This window comes from Channa argus, chromosome 9 (genome assembly GCF_033026475.1).
Source record: "Channa argus isolate prfri chromosome 9, Channa argus male v1.0, whole genome shotgun sequence".
Lineage (NCBI taxonomy): Eukaryota > Metazoa > Chordata > Actinopteri > Anabantiformes > Channidae > Channa > Channa argus.
In genome coordinates this window covers 6,937,259-6,958,021 of record NC_090205.1, presented here as the reverse complement: position 1 = coordinate 6,958,021, position 20,763 = coordinate 6,937,259, and the positions used below count along the sequence as shown (strand labels likewise).

The 20,763-nt window shown below is 39.8% G+C and overlaps 1 protein-coding gene across 4 annotated transcripts in view; it reads right to left on the bottom strand.

Annotated features, from left to right (window-relative positions):
• The window catches only part of man1a2 (mannosidase, alpha, class 1A, member 2), a 118,149-nt gene extending 100,147 nt beyond the window's left edge, over positions 1–18,002 (bottom strand). The window contains exons 1-2 of one of the 4 annotated variants that reach the window (XM_067515696.1): positions 17,752–18,002; positions 15,468–15,980 (exon numbers count right to left, since the gene is read on the bottom strand). In XM_067515696.1, coding sequence (XP_067371797.1) covers positions 15,468–15,781 — 314 coding nt within the window. In that variant the 5' untranslated portion in view covers positions 15,782–15,980; positions 17,752–18,002. Of the gene's footprint in view, positions 1–15,467; positions 15,981–17,593 lie in introns of all 4 variants that reach the window. The other 3 variants (XM_067515694.1, XM_067515693.1, XM_067515695.1) reach the window with 3 other exon arrangements.
• Positions 18,003–20,763: the final 2,761 nt, after the last annotated feature.

The following is a 20,763-nucleotide window of genomic DNA, read 5'->3' as shown; positions in this document are numbered from 1 at the left end:
AATTTTTAATTAGAGGGGAATGTTCACATCATGTGTTCTTTAACAACCCCAAATATCCATCCATCCATCCTTTATCTATGGGCTACACAACAGAAAATATGATCTAAGGTGATTTTTTTTAGACAAGTCTGGTTTAAACTGAGCTTGAAAACTTTTATGAGTCGGCTTTACAACAGTTATAACTATTTTCCCTGAGTATTGTTTAGTTGACTCTTCTTTGTGTTGGAGGAAAAATAAAACCACCTACATTAAGGTCACAGTTTGACATTTTACTAAAATGATGATGTTCAGATCTAAAAACAAATGGGACATGCATAACATCAGGCAGATTTCAAATGTAAGTAAAACTTCAAGAACATTTTAACAATAACTAACAGGCGATGCAATTCCAACTGTTCTAAATAACACAGAGGGTCTTTTAAAAAAACCAGTGGTGTAAATGAAACCTCTGACTACATCTACCTACAGCTGACTATGTTATTTCAACCCCGACAAAAAAGGCCGTTCTCATTCTCAATCTTCAGCAGCAACTTGTCCCCCAAGTATTTTTTTGCGATTTCCAAACTTCAACCAAGGAGGGGCTCAGTTGGGAAGGCAGTCGTCCACAGACCACAGGGTCAGTGGTTTGATCCCCAGTTCCCAGTGTCCCCCCAGCGTCTCTGGGCAAGACACTGAACCTCTGACAGCCCATTCCCATCCCCAGCTGTGCAGAGCCGGTCCAAGCCTGGTAGAAATTGGGGAGGGTTGCATCAGGAAGGGCATCTGGCGTAAAAAAAAAAATCCTAATTGATATTGCTTGCTGACTATTTTTTCCATTTTTAGTTTATGTTGTCCTCTTCATTCAGGATCTAACATTAACCGTCCTGCTATGCATCACATATGGTAGAAATGTTCATTATCACAGGAAATGCAGTGTATTAAAGACAGAACAATTTCAAACTAGTGAGGATGATTAATTAGCTGACACAGTCAATTATATTTTCACACATAGATTCCAATAATCCACGCTGTCCTGTCAAAACATGAGCCTTGTTGAAACACTCAGAAAGAAATGTATCTGGAAGTTCACAAAGACGTCTGTAGAATAATTCAACAACTGCTTCTGCTCTTGACAAACCTATGACAAAAATTACATCACTCCCTGATTTCCAGCAGCTCGTCAGAGGTTACACAAATTGTGGCTCACGGCAAATCATTTCTTTGCTTCAATACATCCAATAAAAAATGTGTGACGAAATAATGAAATATCATAAATAACAACCATTAACGATCAACAGCCTTTATTGTTTAAACGGCACTTCAGTACTTTTTATTAAGATATATAAAGAAATGTAAAACTTTTTCTTTGCTTACCGTATGACAGCGCTTTAGTGCTAACCATTAACAACTGACATAGGAGGCGCAACACTAGTGAGACCAAGTAATTGTAGATTAAAAGCAGGTGTAAGTGTGAAATAAAAGTAATATAAAGCTGAAACATCCAAGGTCATCTTTTTGCACACCCAAGCTTTACACATCTATGTTAAATTAACGACTGATTAATTATAGTGAACCAATGTAAAATATTCCTAAAACTGCTTAAGGCTACCACGTAGACTTCAGCTGAAAAATGCCAACACTGTACACTGCCACTCAGGACAAGAGCACGAAGGTTGACTTAATAAAGGTTAGACCTCTGTGCGACCGCTTCATGTCAAGGATCTCTTCCCTATCCTGTGGAGTGTTTTTATAGTCCATCCCTGAAATGTGAGCCCAAAGTGTGTGCTTCTTGTCAAGCATCTCTAAGCAAGAGAGCACTCTTAGGAATGGTGTCCCTGAGTTTCAACGGATACGGACAAGCCTGTCTCCTGCAAGCTCATACAAACTGCGAGTGGAGAGAAGGCGGCGGCGGCAGAGGCTGCTTAGGCAGCCGAATTATTGTTTCTAGTGGCCTGCAGCTCCCGGCTTCCCTTCAACATGAACTGTCAAACTGCTTCCAAGTCCCGATTTTCCACATAACCCACTTGGCTCACTTTTTTTCTTATTATCTGTTCAAAATTCCTTCCTCTCACATGTCAAATGTTGTGTGTATCAACAGTCATCCACTACTTCACTGTAGAGCCTGTGTATCGACCTGAATCATCATCATCTTCTTCATTTCCTTTGGGCTGTTCCCTTTCAGGGGTCATCACAGCGAATCACCTGCCTCCATCTAATTCTATCCTCTGCATCCTCTTCTCTCACACCAACTAACTTTCATGTCCTCTCTCACTCCATCCATAAATCTCCTCTTTGGTCTTCCTCTAAACCTCAACCTGTATCAAACTGAATGCTATATATGTAAACAATCCCAATCCTCAGTCACTTCCACTCAAAACATACTATACCAAAGTATTCACTTTCACATATCAACACCAAACAGTTGGTGTCAGGATTCTCACAGCCCATTTCACGTAAACATCACTAGCCATTCGGGCATTAAGCACTTCTGACCTACATCAGACCTGGATGACTTGTGCATTCATACCACACACACACACACACACACACACACACACACACACACACACACGCACACGCACACACGCACCATTTCCTGCAGCTAGCACAGGCCATACATTAGACAAATACTAACTCTGCTTAATAACTGCCCAGATTTATATTGGTTTCCCCACATGTAGAATAGCAAGGACAATTTTGTCAACACTAAAAGCCTGTTTTATTGCATTAATATAGTGGTGGTTTCTAACCTCCTAAATATAAGGGTAGGTGTAGAATCGAGTAAAGGCAAACTGACCAAAAGTGGTAGAAGAGATGAAGAAAATGACAGCTAAACTTAATTCTGCTAACATAATTGTGAGATATGAAGCATGTGTAGCTAGTGTGGCAGGTAAAATTCATCCTCGTTACATTCTCCACCTTCCTGCTGTTGCAAAAATAGACAATGTCCATTAAAGGTTTTTTTTGCTCTGTTCATAATGTTCTAGTGATCAACTACAATAAAATGTATCCAAATTGCAAAAAAAAAAAAAAAATTAAGGTTTCCCCCTTAAGTCCAACATTGTGGCTCAACTGTTTTATTTCCACCTCTGCAGTTTTATTTTTCGTTTATCAAGCCAACATCCAGGCATAGTGGCGGATCAACACTGCTAGGTTTCAAGACACAAAAGGAAAAGCACAGTTGTACATCCACTGGCTGGCATGACATTCCTCTGGTACGATACATATTTACTCCGATGTTCTAATGCCTCTAGTGCAGCTTTTGCAATTATTGAAATGAATGTGCATAAAATTGCCAGAGAATTTAGAAGTGTTCGTATGAAATTCTACCCCTGGAAACCTGTGGGCCAATTCTAAATGTGGTTTTCAGCAATCTCATGTTTATCCCATTGTTTTAACAGAGAGAGGGAACCACTGTGGAGTGGGCTCTAGCCCCAGTGTTTGGCAGGGATGCAGCTCTGTAGCTAACACGGTCACATCATTCCTGAAGACTGAGAGCCACTCTTACACTGCTTTCTCTTCTGTTCTCCGTCCATCTCTCTCCTTCATTTTCCCCTTTTTTGTTCTAGATCCTGTCTCTCCTTTTTGGCAGCCCCTGTTACTAAAACCCACAGTGCTGCAGCTAATACAAACCAAACTAAACCAGTTTCTCTCTTTGTCTGGATTTCAAGTGGTCCTGTCACCACTGCTGCACTCCACAGAGATGGGAAATGGAAGAGTGGGTGAGTGAGGCACACTCCCTGTGGGCACTACTGATGTGATTCACACACTTTTTCCGGTATGCTAAAGCTAACACACACACACACACACACACACACAAAGATGATGCTAGCTTGTTTGCACCTTGAAATTAAAATAAAGCAAAGGCCTAAAGCCACATTTCAGCACTGCTCCTCAGAACCAGAAGCCATCAGTTTTGACAGATGTCAAAGAGCCATGCATGCACTTTTCTTCACGTACAGTTAAATTTAACAGGGATTTAATACATTGTGGTCCATCCCATTATACCTTGCATCTCCGTAATAATCTTCAAACTTCTAGATACACCTGCTTCCTGTACTGCAGTCCTCTCTGAGTAGTCGCAAAGCGGCTTTTAAGAATAAATTACATTAACGGCAGACATTTTTACATCTCATTCAGCAGATGACATCTTGGCTGCTGCTGGAACAGGCCACACTTGTTACATGTCCAGTCCTACATGTCCCACTCCAAAGTAATTGTAAAACATCCAGCCTTCAGCACAGAGCCCAGGATTCTACCTGCTTACTTTCATTCACAGTACAGACTACTAAATTTAATTCTACTTTGTGGGTACAGCTGGGATATCAATGTATTTTATTAGTCATATTGATGGACATTTATAATAGTTGATATATACATTTAATACTATTAATAAGGAAGGAACATGTTCATAATGTTTGTTAGACTTCAAGGAGACATACTCTAGTATGATGTATGACAGGCTTCCACTGAATAAGTGTCTCGTTTAAGATTTTTGCCCCCAGTCTGACTCAATTATTATTAGCAGCATACTCAATACTCAACGACATATTTTTCAGAAACTACCTGATCCAAAATCTGGAGGTCCTGGTTAAAGAATATTAAGTTCATATGTTAGGCTAAAGAGAAAATAAGAAACACAACTAATCCATGGTCAACACTGTACAGGTTCCCTCTAATTTCAGCCCTCATCAGGTTGCGTCCAACCAGTTAGTGTAACAAGTGAGTTGCCAGTGAAAAAAAATAATAAAAATCTTCTGAGCCAACCTATTATTAACTGATCTCAACTGAATAAGAAAAGGCTGCCCCTCTGTATACCAGAGGTTTAAGACAAGACATAAATGCTGGGTGCACACAAAAAAACAACAGTTGTCATTTTTAAGGCATCAGTGTACTTTTAGAACAGTCAATTGCACCACCATCCTTCTTAAGACCTTAACTCTAATATTATAGATTCTGTAACTACACAATGTCACCAACAATCATCCCTTGTGAGCAACCTCAAGTCAAACTATAGCTCATTATTTCCTTTGTGTTGTTCGATCTACAATACACATCAATAAACTTATGCACATCTTTTAATTCATAAATATAATAAAACCGCCATAACATAAAGCGAGATTTTAATAGCATAATATCTGTCTTTCCCCAACTCTCTCTGGGAATTTTATACCAATTCCCTGGAGTGTTGGGTTGTGAGAATTCACTGCCACTGTTGTCATGCTCAACAGGTAACATACCCTGGGGTTTTGTTCCACTGTTGACTGAAGCCCAGACTTTAGCACCAACACTGATTAGTTTAAGTCCAACAATCCAACAACAAAATCCAACAATTGCTTAATAAAATTCAAAATGATGCGGTTACTTGCCAAAATTAGAAAGCTCATTTGAACTCAACTATTGCAGCCCAAATACATTTTTTTCCCCCCAAAAAAGGTCCATTGGTATTATGTTAGGTTTACAGTTATGTTTGCATCCCCTTATATGACATTTTATTATAAATGGATGCAAAGCTAACCTTAAATCTAACATACTAATAATAATGCACCTTTAGCTAACGCAAATGTTCTTTTATCATTAGAGGTAACAAAAATGGTCAAGGACTGTTTAAAAAAAAATACAATAATAAAATTGCATCCTCTTGATAAATTAAATAAATTGTCTGATGGGGAAGGTACATAGCTACTAGCTGGATCAAATATTAGGTTGATGAAAACAATTATTTTACAAAACTGTACTTGTTCTGAAATTACTGAAAGGAAGAAAAGAAAAATCTATTGAAGTTACACATGCATTCTCTGTCTAGTCTGTCTTTTTCTCTCTGCCTCACACACACACACACACACACACACACACACACACACACACACACACACACACACACACACACACACACACACACACACACACACACACACACACACACACACACACACACACACACACACACACACACACACACACACACACACACACACACACACACACACACACACACACACACACACACACACTGAGAGGCTGCAGCTGTGTTTTACAGAGAGCATAACATTGTGATCACATGAAAAAGATGGCGACAAAACAAGAGAAAGAAAGACAGGAAATTAGAAACAGAATGCAGATCTGATATGAAGCAGCAGTGTTAATGAGGGGATTATGCTTGATGAAGTCCACTCATTCTGCAGCCTGTAAGCAGTAGAACTCTCCTGACAACAGATAAGTTAATTAGCAGAAGTCTCAGTGACATTTCCATGAACATAGATCTGACGTTTTATCCTGCATGCAGTGACCATCTTCTGAAACAGTTCAAATAGGAACAGTAGTGAGGACTAGTAAAACTAAAAAGGTTATTTGTTGGTCTTTACATTGCTGTGAAGTTTGTTTGAAATGTAATTTTTGTTTACTAAAAGATTATTTTAAACACACTTAACACATGAACAGAGTGAATCTACCAATTTAACTGAAAATAGAGATACTAATAATGATGTACGTGCAAGCTTCCACTCACTTATAAACTTATTTAATTTTCATAAGGTTTCATAAGGCTCAGTCACTGAAATGGTCTAATTTACATTTTGTGACTCCAACACGACACACTTTACTGGCATTTGTTGGCCAAGTTAGTCTTCTGACTTTTACTGGAAATCAACATACTATAGCCACAAGTCGGCAGTCGAAACGTTGGCAGTGTCATTACTTTTTGAAAAAGACAACACCACCACCAGAATGCGGGAAAAAAAAAACTACCTCATGCCAAGTCCTTCTTGCAGCTGGAAGTTTAGAGCGTCCTGCCAGCCACTTGGGCATGAATTCAGACATCATGTGAAGGGCCTATACTCAAAAAAATCTAAGAGGCTGGTGAAAAAGCAAAAATATGGCATTTACGTGTCACAACTCAATATGGTGAGTCCAGACAGCAGTGTGATTATCTTTTTAAGGTGAAAAATATTATGTGTATCATCTTCTGCACCACATTAAATCGCAATTTTAGGATAGAAGAAATCCAACAACAAGCTTGATGCATTCCACCCTTTAGCCTAGCGTTAGACATAAAGGGGAAAACAACTCAACGATGTAGATGGATGTGTTAAAAGGCCTTTTCCATGTAGGTCAGGTGTATGCAGCCATCAATTTGCCCAGAACTACAGAGGCTGATTTTAAATTGCTATACTTCTGTTCAATATACAAACCACATGAGGCCTCTGCGCCGACTGCAGCATCTTGGTATTCTTTCCAGCTTGACAGTGTGCGGCACTTGTGTGTGTGATGGGGTGAGGTGCCTGTATAAGCTGGTGCACCTTTATTAGCACTGAGGTGTTTAGACATACAGAGATACACACGGCATTCACAAACACGCAAACCAACCCAGATGTACTTTGCCGCTGACAGGCCAATGAAGCGTGAAGACACAGAAATGATATCCAAGATCACACTAAATATGATAAATAAGTGCACTTTTATAGTGGCCCCAGGCTTAAATAGAATCTAGAAGACTGTGATGCTGATTTATGGTCATATCAACGTGCAAACGAAAAGGGGTCTTGCAACACCAACAATAACTGGCAAGGCGATAAGTGGTGAAACCAGGTTATTATGAGGACGATGCTTTGGGAAAAAGCTTTGCTGGTGCAATATCTACTTTTGGCTCTGTGTTAACATTCCATAGCTTACTTGGCAGTAGCTTCTCATCATGGAAATATGGAAAACAATGCCATAGTGCAGGGGTCACCAACATGGTGCCCGTGGGCACCAGGTAGCCCCTGGACCACATGAGTAGCCCGCTGGCCTGTTCTAAAAATAGCTCACCATAGCGCCACTTACCAATGAGCTGAATCAAATTTTTTTTGTTGCCATTCTTTTTTAAATCACATTTATAAATATTGTGAGAAATCCTGATCTGTGTCTTCACATAGATGAATATCCTTAATTTAACTAATAATTAATAATAACATATAATTAAAGATAAATCGAGCAAAAATTTTTTTTTCAAAAGTGTGAATCAAACTGGTAGCCCTTCACATTAATCGGTACCCGAGAAGTAGCTCTCAGTTTCAAAAAGGTTGGTGACCCCTGCCATAGTGTATATGTAGTTTACTAAGAGTAAAGGTTTAACTGGCACAGATCAGATGTAGTAACATACTACGTAAGGTGGCAGCAGCATGGATGCACGAAAAAGATGGCCATTAAAATCCTGCCTGTTATCTTGTGTCATCATATACAGTTCCACTTGTCTCTTTTGATGGTTCACCTCACTCTGGAAAATGTTCACTGACTCAACTCAACTCAACTTTATTTATATAGCGCCAATTCACAACAAAGTCATCTCAGGGCACTTTACAGAATAAAGTCAAGATTATAAAGATATATATGACAGTGATGTCAAATTGCCTAGCAAAGTAAAAATGTCATCAGCTTCTATTTTGATAAACTACTATCTTAAATTAATAATTTTAAACGCCAAACTGCCCAAACATGTTTTTCTCAAATTGGCCAACTAATAGCATAAAGTCTGAGCTTCCATATAGTCTGTCTTGCAAGCATCTATCTGGGCTTGGAACAAAATCAGCCACTTTGTGAGCCACCTGCACTCCATATAAGAGGATGTCCTAGTCTTTGCTGCTATGTAACAAGCAGCACACTGCCATTGTCAAGTAGAGCACAGCTACAGAGTGATGCTTTTGTACAAAGATTTTGAGTGCTATAATTGAAAACTTCAAGGAAGAGGAATAAGATTGTGCTCTCTGGAGTCTCATCAGTTTGCAAACAGCATTTCATGACTAAATACAAGGAAGACGTAAAGATTTAATCATTATGTCCTGAATGAACAATTCATAATCATGTGGATGCATGGGTTCACTGAGTCCCCAGAAGACACATTTGGTAGAAGATCTGATGTTTACTGGACCATGACGCCAATAAGTACGCAGATTCATACTGCAGTATGGGCTTGAGCAATCCCCAAATTTCTAGAGCCATTTATTCTGTCTGTTGTTAAGAATCCAAACACTAGTACCTGGTGCTGTACCGAACCCTGGTCTAAAAAAGCCGCACAATGAAGAAAGCTTTCATTTCAGTGAAACTGCATTTCTTCTTGTGCTTGTGTTTGTGTAGAAAAAAAAACATTGTCCTGAAAACAAATGCAATGCACACGCACGCACATAAATTATGCATCTTGCTCAAGATTACACAACCAATAAGAAATAGAGCAAATGCAAGACTGCATCTAACAGTAATTTCAACAAATCATCAATTAATCAGACACTTTTTCAGTCGGTCATTTAGTCTATTAACGATTATCTCAAAAGAAATTAGGAATTATTATCTACAAGAAAAAGAGTTTGAAACAACTTATCAAACCACCATATTCCATATGCATTTCTGAAGGAAAACAAAGTTTCTTAATACAGCTCAAATATGCGTAACACACACACACTCTTTGACATCAGGGTTTGCTTCTGCTGAGATCTTTTTCTGTACAGTTATCAGCACTGCAATTCAACTTTTTTGTGTCTCAAACTTTCTTCTTCATTCTTTCTCATTTCCTGTGCAGGCAGGGGACAGCTTCTCTTACTTAATCTAGCATTAAAAAAAACTATTTATCCCAGCTGTTGAGATTTGAAAATTGATTTCTGTTAAATTGCCATACTGATTTAAACATGATTAACTATTCAGCCCTAGTTCTTAAAACCGGATATGGATAACATATTCTTTTCTGCAAGACAAACCAACTCTTTCAAACTATGTTATTCCGTCCTCACAACAAAATATGATGCACAATATCCGCGTCTGATCACAACATAAGGTTATTTCTTTCTGTCCTCGATATTGCTACTGTGTTCGCCCAGGGCTACTCTGCTGCTGAAATGTCACTGCCTCTGTCAACACATCCACTTGCCCCCCTATCAGATATAGAGTACTGCTCCCAGCTACCCCTGTATTTTTTTGGTCAGATCAAAACAAAACCAACTGGCCAAACTTTGCTGGCCTCACAGTATGCTGAGGTTAACATCCAAGTTTTTTCTAGGACTCCAGAGAAAGGGGTTTCATTTGACGAGTTGGTGACAGTGAGGTCCAGGCTATCAATTCTTATAATAATAGTTTTATGCAGCCATGTTGTGAGTCCATCCTTACACATTTGTCACAGTGTCCTTGAGTGCTGCATTGATCTAAAAAACAAATGCTTACACAAATATCCACTAAACAACTAGAAAATATTGTCCTTACATGGGTCATTTCATAAAAAGGGACACAACAGGGTGTCTTTCACACATTTCTTGATCAAATGGACCAAAAATGGATAGTACTATAATGTACCTCAAAAGGTAAACAAAAAGAGATTACAGGGACAATATTAAATGTTTGCTTGATATGACTCCACATTCACAACTACTGAAGGAAAAGTCAAACAGCTAAGATTATTTTGTACATTTTCCCCATGTACAGCTTGTGGCAACTAGCAATGAAGATCATTTTAGCATAGTTTAATTAATAAGGATTGCCAGTCTTTGATGCCAAGACTTCTATTGCCATCCCAAAAGGAAGGAGAAAGAAACAATATAGGATTAGCTTCAAGCAAAAATCTTTAAATGGTTTCCAGTACTTATTTCTGCAGTACTCCTCCTAGAACTCCTGCACAGAAACACATAGTTGGCTGTGATACCCAAGTACTGATTTGTGCTCAGTAGAGATGGATTGCATGACGCTGTCAGCCTTTTTTTAAATGCATAGACCAAATGGTATAAGCCATCATTGGATTAGAAACCCTAGAATTTGACATCTTAACACCATCCCAATAAAACTGAAACTGTATATTGTATGGATAGAAAGCACTATAGGTTAATGGGAAAGTAAATTTGTTTAAAAGTTGGATGACCTGAACATTTGTTTAAATGTTGTAAACTGAATCCAGGGCTAAACGGTATCAGCACTTGTACTTTGTGCATTTTGTATTATGCGCTTTTTGGAGCTTAGTGTAAATAGATTAGCGAGTTACTGCCTGCCAGCGTAAAACCCGTTTATTGTGTAAAACAGGAGAAACAAATTCAAAAGGAAAGACTGAACTTAAATACGTCCAGAACAGCTTCAGATATTTTTACTACAGATGTGAAGTCAAGTCATAAGTCAAGCAGACAATAAATACAATGTCACTCGAAAAGATTCAAAAATGTTTCCCGGGTCGTAAATCTGACTTCAAGGACAGAACCTGACAAGAAAGAGGTGACTGTAAAACAGAATGATTGATTGTCTGTGAGGGGAGTGAGAAGATGGGGCCATATAATGGCTCATATACAAAAAAAAATTGGAACGATCATGATTTAATTTAAATATTCTAAGAAATTAGGATGTAACAATAGGTGATGTTACAACCAAATTGTAAACTATATTTTCAGGCCTTTTGAAATACGGTAATATATCAACAATTTGTAAAAACAATTAGATTACTCCACAGGAAACAGCTTAATAACCTTTGATCACCCAAAAGCTTTTGTAAAGACTATTAACTGTGCTGTGAAAACAAAGGTGGTGCTGTGGTGATTTCTGGGGCCAAATAAAATGTATGTGAAACTCAACTTAGCCTGCATGTGTCGTTCCTGTTGGGTTTCTTAAATGTTGGTATGACTCATTTTGCAGACGGCTGTTAGAACCCTGGCGCTCTGGATCGCACAGTGATGATTTAAAGAACAACTGTTGCAGACATACAAAAAGGAAATTTAACACGTTTCTATAAACTGCTAAAAGCAGAGAAAACAATTATTGCTATAGCTAAAGTTAGTGCTACTGCTAAACAATTATTATAGTTATTTCAACTATATCTAATTTTTGTAAAAAGGTTGAGGTGAAACTAACTAAAGGTATTATTCTCCCACCTCAAAACTACAAGTGTTGGACTAATCAGAAATTCACTAGTTTGTTTAGTGGTTTTAAAATGCGTTTCCACAGCATGGATCACCTACACTGTACTGTGCTCACAGCTTCAAACAGATAGTGAATAACTACAAGTCTTGTTCCCACCTTGTGCACAATAACACTAAATAAATACAATTCAGTAGGCTCAGTGCGTTAAAAAAACAATTAAGTTCAATTAAATGTAAATGAAGTCTATTCAGTAGCATTGCTGACATTTTTAAGGCAAATGGTTTTCTTAAAATAAGATGGATAAGATTAGGATCAATCACCAGAATGAAGCTCTAGTTCGTGGACTGGTAATCAGGACAGACCGGCACCAAACATACATCTTCTTTTATTGCACTTTATCAAACCAAAAGTTTTGACTCCGTTAAATTCAGTCAAGCTCAAATTATTTGTATATCTTGCCACATGCTTGAAACATAAGATCAACATGTTCATAATTATGTATCATTATTTTAACTAGTCTATACCTATTTAGTTTTAACCCTAAAGGCTGATTTTCATGATCCTCAAATTAATAATTCCACAGAGGTGGTAGATTGAAAGTACAAACTTTGTCACATTCAGCCTATTTAACATGATTTAGTGCATCGCAGAGGAAGGAATACTTGTATTTCTTGCTGCACCCTGAGGAATACTATCATTTAAGCAACTATATGTGTAGCCAAGAGCAATAACCGCTCACTTACAGAGCTGGCATTGTTCCCCACATTTGTCATGATGAAGAAGCATGTCAACCCGCTAAAGCTGTGTAGCTCAATGATGTGTTTTTGATAGTTTTGGGACAATAATGAAGGTAAAGGCACAGACTCATTAGACAAAGCTGGCTCTGGATTAAGAAACACAACGGTGAAGAGACTGATCATTGGTTTAAAACCACTGGCTATATGCTTTAAAATATGCATTACCATGGCCTGGGAATTACTGAAAACTAATACGCATAAAATAATTAAAGACTCAAGAAAGAATATGTTTTACCACATTATCAAACGCCATAAGTCACGTGCCATTGAATTTCATCGAGTCTTTTGTCATACCTGTCAGAACCAAGTCGCATAACTTTAGGTTTGTAAAACCACAAAGTTTTTCTGAAACTATGACACAGCTCCACTTAAGCCCAATGCTGTCTGCTGTGTCTAATTTGCTGGACAACAATAATTATGTTATTTCAAGCAGGCAGCATCCAAAGCTTAAGAAGGCTTTCAGTGTGGAAAAATGAAAAGGCACCACAGGGGACGAGGAGGCAACACTTAATGGTCCCCACTGTGAAACCATTGGAGAATTGCTTTTAACATCTTGCCCAGCACTCCGTAAAAGTAATGACCTCCTTCACCAGCATAGAGGGGGCCTTTCCTAGAAAATTATCCTTTCCACCTACTGGCTGGCATTTTGTGAATTAAATTTCATCCTCTTCAGCTTTGTCACTAAAAAACCAATTCATAACTCAAATACGTATGTTCGTTAAGTGCTCATAGAGGCATTTATGGAGAGTGATGCAGAACCCCATGGCAGCAACCATGTACACTTTCCCCGTGATGGGGCTTTTCTGAGGTAGAGGACTTTTGCCCTGCAGAATTCTCTGCCCTGTTATGTTACTATGGACAACATAACCAAACAACGCCCCCCGCCAACCACCGAGGGAGTTATCGTTGCCATTGGTTCGTCAGTCTACCGTCTACCCCCCCAATCCATGATCAACTCCTCACTTTCTCTACAGTCGGCATAAATGGACAAAAACACTGATTGATGGCCTTCCCTATGTATATTTATAGCACAGAACAAAATGTCCAAATATTTGAACTAAACTTTCAAGACGGACCTGAATCTGAATCAACAACACAAATAAATGTCCATATAGATTGGTTTTAAGCGGAAAAATTGGTTTTGACTCCCAAATACAAGACACTTAGAGCAGCCAAATATGACTGGATTTAGGAGGCAGCAAAAAGAGCCTTCAAATGATGGCTGGCTATCTGCCAAAGGGGTTGGACAAACCAAATGACAAATGTAAAAGCTGCAGCCAAAATTTACCAGTATTTGGCTTGTGAGGGGCAGTAATTTCCAAGCCTGTTTGAGGAGTTACTAAAGCATTTCAAACTGCCTGTGTGCTTTAGCTGATCAAGTTCAGCCACGTCTTCCCTTGGGACAGTAAGACAACACTCGGGCCAAAAAAAAGCTGAAAAACTTTGAGTATATTCAAAACAAAAAGATGAGGAGAAAAAGAGGAAGAGTCTGTGTATAGCTATACAACTTGTGTCACCCGTGTGTGTCTTCTCAGGTCAATCACCTTTATAGTCTACTGGATACAACAACCAGGCACAACATTATAAGAACAGGTGGTTCTGATGAATTGGCCGCCTCATTCATTTGAAATAGGGTGGCCAATACATTAGAACCACCTCTTATAATGTGCTCCAGTACGACTCCAATACCCACTTTGACCTAAGTAATAAACACATAGAATTATCACCTTTCTGACAGTGTCAACCTAAAAACTTGTAAAACTAGAAAAAGTAGTGGCACAGGTGGTTATGATGTTATGCCTGATCGGTTTATACAGAGTTGAGTGAAAGGTTTGTACCAACTCATATTGAAACACAAAAAGGAGGAAAATAAACGTTTTTTTTCCCCGCCTCCATCAACATAATATTTATTGCCGTTTCAGCTGGTACAAATGTTCCTTTATCATCAAACTGATTTCCAAAAAGTGTAAGACTGAGAAAAATATTAAGAAGCACTAGGAAACGAGCTTGAGATTTTGTGATAATTTGTACAGGTATGTGTGTTCAGAAACATCTCTGGCTATGAGTAGATGAAAATCACAGCCACCGTCTTGCTTATGTTTTGGAGGTGTATGTCTGCATCGGGCACTGGAGCTCTTCACAAAGTGGAAGGAAAAATGAACACAGCCCAATATCAGAGAATTTAAAGCAAACCCTGCTGCCATAAGTCAAACAGCTACGATAACGATCCAAAGCAAAGAGCAAAGTCAACCCAGAAACGGTTAAAAGAGAATCATGTAAATGTTTTACCATCGACTTCCCAGTTTCCAGAATCAAAAGCTATTGAAAACCTGTGTAGAGATTTAAGGAACATTGTACATGGCCGACCAGTAAGCAATCCGATAGCCTTGGAACAAATATGCCATAAGGAAAGGGCTAAGATTACACCTGGAAGAAAAAAAGCTCTGCTCTGAGTGAAGCCAAAAAGATTGGAAGAGGTCATAGAGGCAAAAAATGTATTAGACATTCCATAAAGGGGGATGGAAACCTTTGCAATAATTTCCATTATTTTACTCTGGCTTGTATTTATTTACTGACCATTTTTGTCATTTCTGATGATAAAGGAACATTTGTAGGTGTGAATGTTCATTCAATATTATGTTTCGAAATAATTATTTAATGGTAAAATGGTAAAATAATAATTAATTATTATTTTACCATTTCAGAGTGAAAGGATTTGAGCTTCTGCACTCAAATGTAGTAACTATGTAAAAGTATAGAATGAAATAAAACTACTAATTAAGAACTGAGTCAGTCTGTCATTAGAAATTCTTAAGACAGGCAACTGCTCCTTACCTGTGTCTGTGCTCATCGTGTCCCCCCTGTCCATGAATGATGACCTGTCCTGAAGCATGCTTCCCCTCTTTGGGAGAGTCGATATGAGGGATGAGCACATCCTCCAAGCCAAGGTCAAAGCGCTTGTGCTTGGAATTGTCCGGGAGGAAAAAGAAGGCCCCAAAGCATAAAGTGATGAAGGCACTGAGAATGAGGAGGAGGATGAACTTCTCAGAGAGCCTCAAAGTCGCCCTGTGGTGTGGGAAAGAGGAGGCGCCAGGTGACAGAGTAGGTATCCTGCGGCCTGACAGCGGCAGGAGAGCCGGTGTTGTCATGTTTCGACTGTTAAATTGAACTTAGCTTGGGGGGCAGCAGTGGGTGGGTTTACTAGTGCCGCAGGTGTTGTTGAAGCAGCATTCACCGGCTGGTTGACTTTATTATCTCATATGTGCATTGTTAAGTCCAGCAACCAAAAAGGGCTTAAGTCCCTCAGTGAAGGAGTAACTGGTCAGCAGGAAAAGGGTCATGCCGATTCTGAAATAAATGACATTAAAGAGTTAGCACCTGATACAGACTGGATTTCACACTTGATTCTATTTTTTTTTTTTATCTTATCTTTGCCTCAGTTAATTTTTCAGACACACAATGTTCTATGTTGTGTCGGGATGGAAGCACCGATACCATTCAGCTGTCATTTCTCCACCGTGGCAGCATGCCCCTGCTAACCAGTAGCATACCTCGGCCAAGCACCGTCTGAAAGGCTTTTACGGAGCCCAACACCACTGAATTACGATTAAAGAGGAAACTGGTATGTCACACATCGATCAGCCACAACATTGGGACCACAGACAGGTGACATAAGTAACATATTAGGCAGCAGCAGTGTGCTCTTGAAGCTGAGGTGCTGGAAGCAGGAAAATGTGGCAAGCACGAGGATCTGAGCAACTTTGACAAGGGCCACACTGTGACTGTGTCAAGCGTCTTTAAAACAGCAGGCGATGCAGGGCGTTGCTAGAAGACAGTGGTCAACACAACAACTAAACCTGACACCCAAAAAGCACAAACGTCCACAGCGATAGTGAGGACGCTGATTCAATCCATGAGGTCCCCACCTTGAAACTCAGAGGATTTGCTGCCAATATCTAGATGCCAGATACCAGACACTTTATCAGGTCTTGCCTCAACAGGTCAGAGCGGTTGTGGTGGTACCTACAGAACCTTACATAGGTGTTTGCAATGCTGTGGCTGATTGATGTGATAACTAAAATCCCGGGGTAATAAACAGTGATCTAACAAGCTATGGTGAATTTACCATCATGTCATCTCAAAAATTAATACCCCCGCAGTCTAACGTGCACACAAACAAAACGTAATCCCTGGACTACGAGAAAAATGACAAACATATTTTCCACAGGCTTAAAGTATTAAGAGCCAGTGCAATATCTGCGAAACCATCACCAAACAACTGTGTATTACGGCATCTGTGCCAGGACTAACTTTCCAGGATGAACCCAGGAATCTGTTCTGCTGGTTTATTGCACTGCAGTGCTATGGTTTTCTGTCAGCCAAACGACGTATCGTGATGAAAACGAGAGAAAAGTAGAGCAAAACTCAGCCTACGTCCTCCTCCTATCCGTATCCATCGGAGTCGACCAGAATTACAATTGACAGTTGTGTGGCAATCCTCTGCAAGACATGCAAGCTAAACACACTGCATGCCCACATCATGCCCTGGATTCCATCTGAACCAGAGGCATCCTAGCAAATGTCTAATATCAGTGGACCAAATGTTTGATTGGGCTCAGCTATTTAAATGTGAGGGATTCATGTAAACTAAGCGGGTTTCGATGCCTTTATACACTAACCCAAGGTAACGTATCGATGACCGAAGGGGTCGCGCCAGCTAATCTTTAAGGTTTCACTGAGCGTATTTGTCCTAACCAGCAGTTTTCAATCTCCGTAGCTCTACATAGTTAATTCGGTGCCAGTCTGCGTGAGGTGATTAGCCGATATAAAATGCTAGCTACCGAGCGGCTAACTTGTTAAGCTAACGCTGGCTAACAGAAGAGAAACAACAAACGGACAGCGGCAAATGAACAATCAGGCAGCGGTCAGAATGAAACATGGGGGAAATAATTGTGGCGTACGATATTATCTTGCTGGAATTGTAGCTATGCCAGCTGCTAGCTGAGCTGGAGCACCACAGCCTGCTGAGGCGCTAACTGAGTCGCTGGCTAATGCTAGCTAGCTGCTTATCCACTGACAGGCAGTCTGTTGTGTAGACGCCGCTGTGCTGCATCACCACCTTTCTCATTCGCTCGGTGAAAATCTCCGCCAGTCGGGATTCCCGGTCCGCCCTTTGGGAAAAGTCGCTGTGGCATGTGTCCTCATGTCCACCAATGTTACAGCGTCGTCACCTGCTCCCGTCAAAGCGTCTTCTGTCAGTTTTCCGAGCGACAGAGCGCCACAGCTCCGGGGACGCGGGGAGGCTGTTGATGACCGGCCGCTCTGTCGGACCGCAGCGACGGACTGACTGAGCTCCCGCTCCGCGATCCAGCATCAACTACTCAGCCTGCTCGCTGTAGGGAGCGTCTGACAATTCCTTCTGGCACAATTACTGAAAAATATTATTTACAACATCACATAATTGGTCTAGTACACCCCCCCTCCAAAAAAAAATACAAAGTGAAATACAAATACTAATTAAATAAGTCCCTAAAACCACAAAACGACTACAACCAATCTGAAATGTCACTCTTATGTCTTTATGTCATATTTTTGTCAAAGTGTCAAACTTCTCACAAACAAGTATGATAATCTCTAAAATCGGTGTATTTTTCACAATGTACAACTTCATTTACATTTTTGACACAGTCCGATTTTGACCCATTTTGTGCTGCAGCTGGATCAAATGTAAGCCAGTATAAGCATAAGTGGATTATGAGAACACGGACCCCAGGGCACAGACATGTAAAAGGCCAGCGACTCTTTCCACATAGAATCCTCGGACAGAAATATAGACACAAAAGGGGCTTTGTTGTTCTTTTAACATATTAGCCATTTTGTGTCTGTTTGTAGAAAATGTATTGTATTTCTTTACGGTTGTTTCGTATGCCTGTGGTCATTTTGTGCCTCACAGTCATCATTTTGTCATTATTTTGTGTTTATGCATAGTCATCTTGGTTTTTTTTTGGTGATAATTTTGCATTGCTTTGTCGTCATTTTGTGTGACTTTATAGTTGTTTCATTAGCTTCCCAACGCTCACCTCAAACAGAGGATCTGGCCTATAAGAGCCATAGGGATTTAGAGACCCTTCTAATAATCAGTTCCATCTATCCAGTATATAATGTCAACATAATATCATTGCAGGGGGGGAGGGTAGAAACCTATCCTAGCCATTATCAGGTGAGAGGGATGCTACACCCTGAACAGTCTATTATAGGAAAAAAATGGGGCCAAAAAAGTCTAAAAAACCAAAATATCTTTTTGGTATTTTCAAAGCCTCTGCCATTTTGTCTTTTTCTAAGTATGGGCCTCGCTGCTTCTGGCCACACATACCTGACATTATCCTTTGAATGCCCGAAATCAAAGAGCACAAACCGTGTAGCTATTTTTAAAAAAGAAAATGACACATAGAGAGAGAGAAATTTGCCTAGTCTTAGTCGTTTTTTGGCAGATACATGCAGCAGCACACTGTTGTCCCCGCTACAGCTCCAGGATCTATACATCAGAAATGGTCGCTGCACAAAATTGAATAATCGTATCAAATGTAATCTCCTTTATCGAATGCAGTGCGCGCGCTGTGTTGCCAGGAAGGACACAGTTTATCATGTTAGTGCTCTGGTACATGCAGAGAACTTGCTTTTTTTGGTTTTGAGGGCGAGTTCTCTGTCTTCTTTCTCAGCCGAGGGACACTGCTGTACGTGAGACAGGTGTCACTTTGCTTTGAGGAGTGTTTCTTCCACTCTTTAAACAGTTTCTCCCCCTCGACCCAGCCAAGAACACACTCCCAAGCCAAGAGCTCACTTGACTTTGTCCACAAGTGAAGGGTGTAATTTGTTAGAAACCTCAGTGATGACACTTCTCCTGCTGCTCAGTAGCTCCTGTGGTGTGACTTGGGCGAAGGCCACAAACCTGGCTGAACACAAACTCCCAAAGATGCACCGCTGACAAAGGTGACCATGATTTGTTCCACTGTGTTGAGTCTTAAAGCACCCAACTCCAGTCTTTCACTCCAGTGGGACAAGAGTGGAGGACCATCACAACCACATAAACATAAAACCGACCTTTGCAATATAAGCTGATATTATACAGAAATGAACCACTGACATTTTAAGGACCTTAGGCCTTGAGCAGCAGTAAATGGGTGTGCAGAAAAAGTGAGGTGTGTATTTTACAGCATATGTAGCCTGAGCACAGAAGTGTGGATAATCTCAGTGGCATCTATTTTCAGGGACCCACTTTGTTCCAGACAGAAATATCAAGTATTGGATGGACTCAATAAGGCTAAATTTTGTTTATTATTTTGTTTATCGTTTTTGTGATAACTACTGGATGGATTGCCATCATTTCAGATACCAGTATCCATGGTGACCAGAGAATAAATTATAAAAATTTAGAATTTCCATCCTGCACATCATATGACCATATAGCTGCAAAACAGCTTCAATTCTAAGCATGCTGACAGGATAAACTAACAAAGTGGAGCTGTTATACATAACGCCTGCTGAAGATGACATTAATATGCTAAATTCAGCATATAGGTCAATGCGCTGTTGTGCCTTTATATTATCTTTGTAGTTATTTTCTATCTATCTGTGGCAATTACCTGAATCTCACTGTACATGTTGTTTTTTAATCTGTGGTGTCGCTCTGTAGTGAAATGGTAAATGTTGAATGCTCTGCACTTATATAGCGCTTTTCTACCTATTGTCACTCAAAGTGCTTTACACTGCTTCTCATTCACCCATTTGCAAAATGCTATGCAGCTGGCCAACACTCACCGGGAGCAACTCAGTTGGGGTTCAGTGTCTAGGACACCGGAGGAGCCGGGGATCGAACCAAGGTGGTCATTTTGCTTTTTTTATGGTCACTGTATGAGCCAACCAAGGGTCCACAGTTTAGTTATTTGTTTTATCTAATGTGTGTTTGTGATGTGTCTGTGTACTGATGATGTCATTAGTGACATCATATAGCTTTGATAGTTTGCCTTTGTAGTTTACCTTTAAGTTTGTTGACCAGTGGTCAAAGAAACGATGCAATGCTAAGGGTTTGTTAAAGAGAGATGCAGTTAAAGAGTGTAGACGTGACACAGTA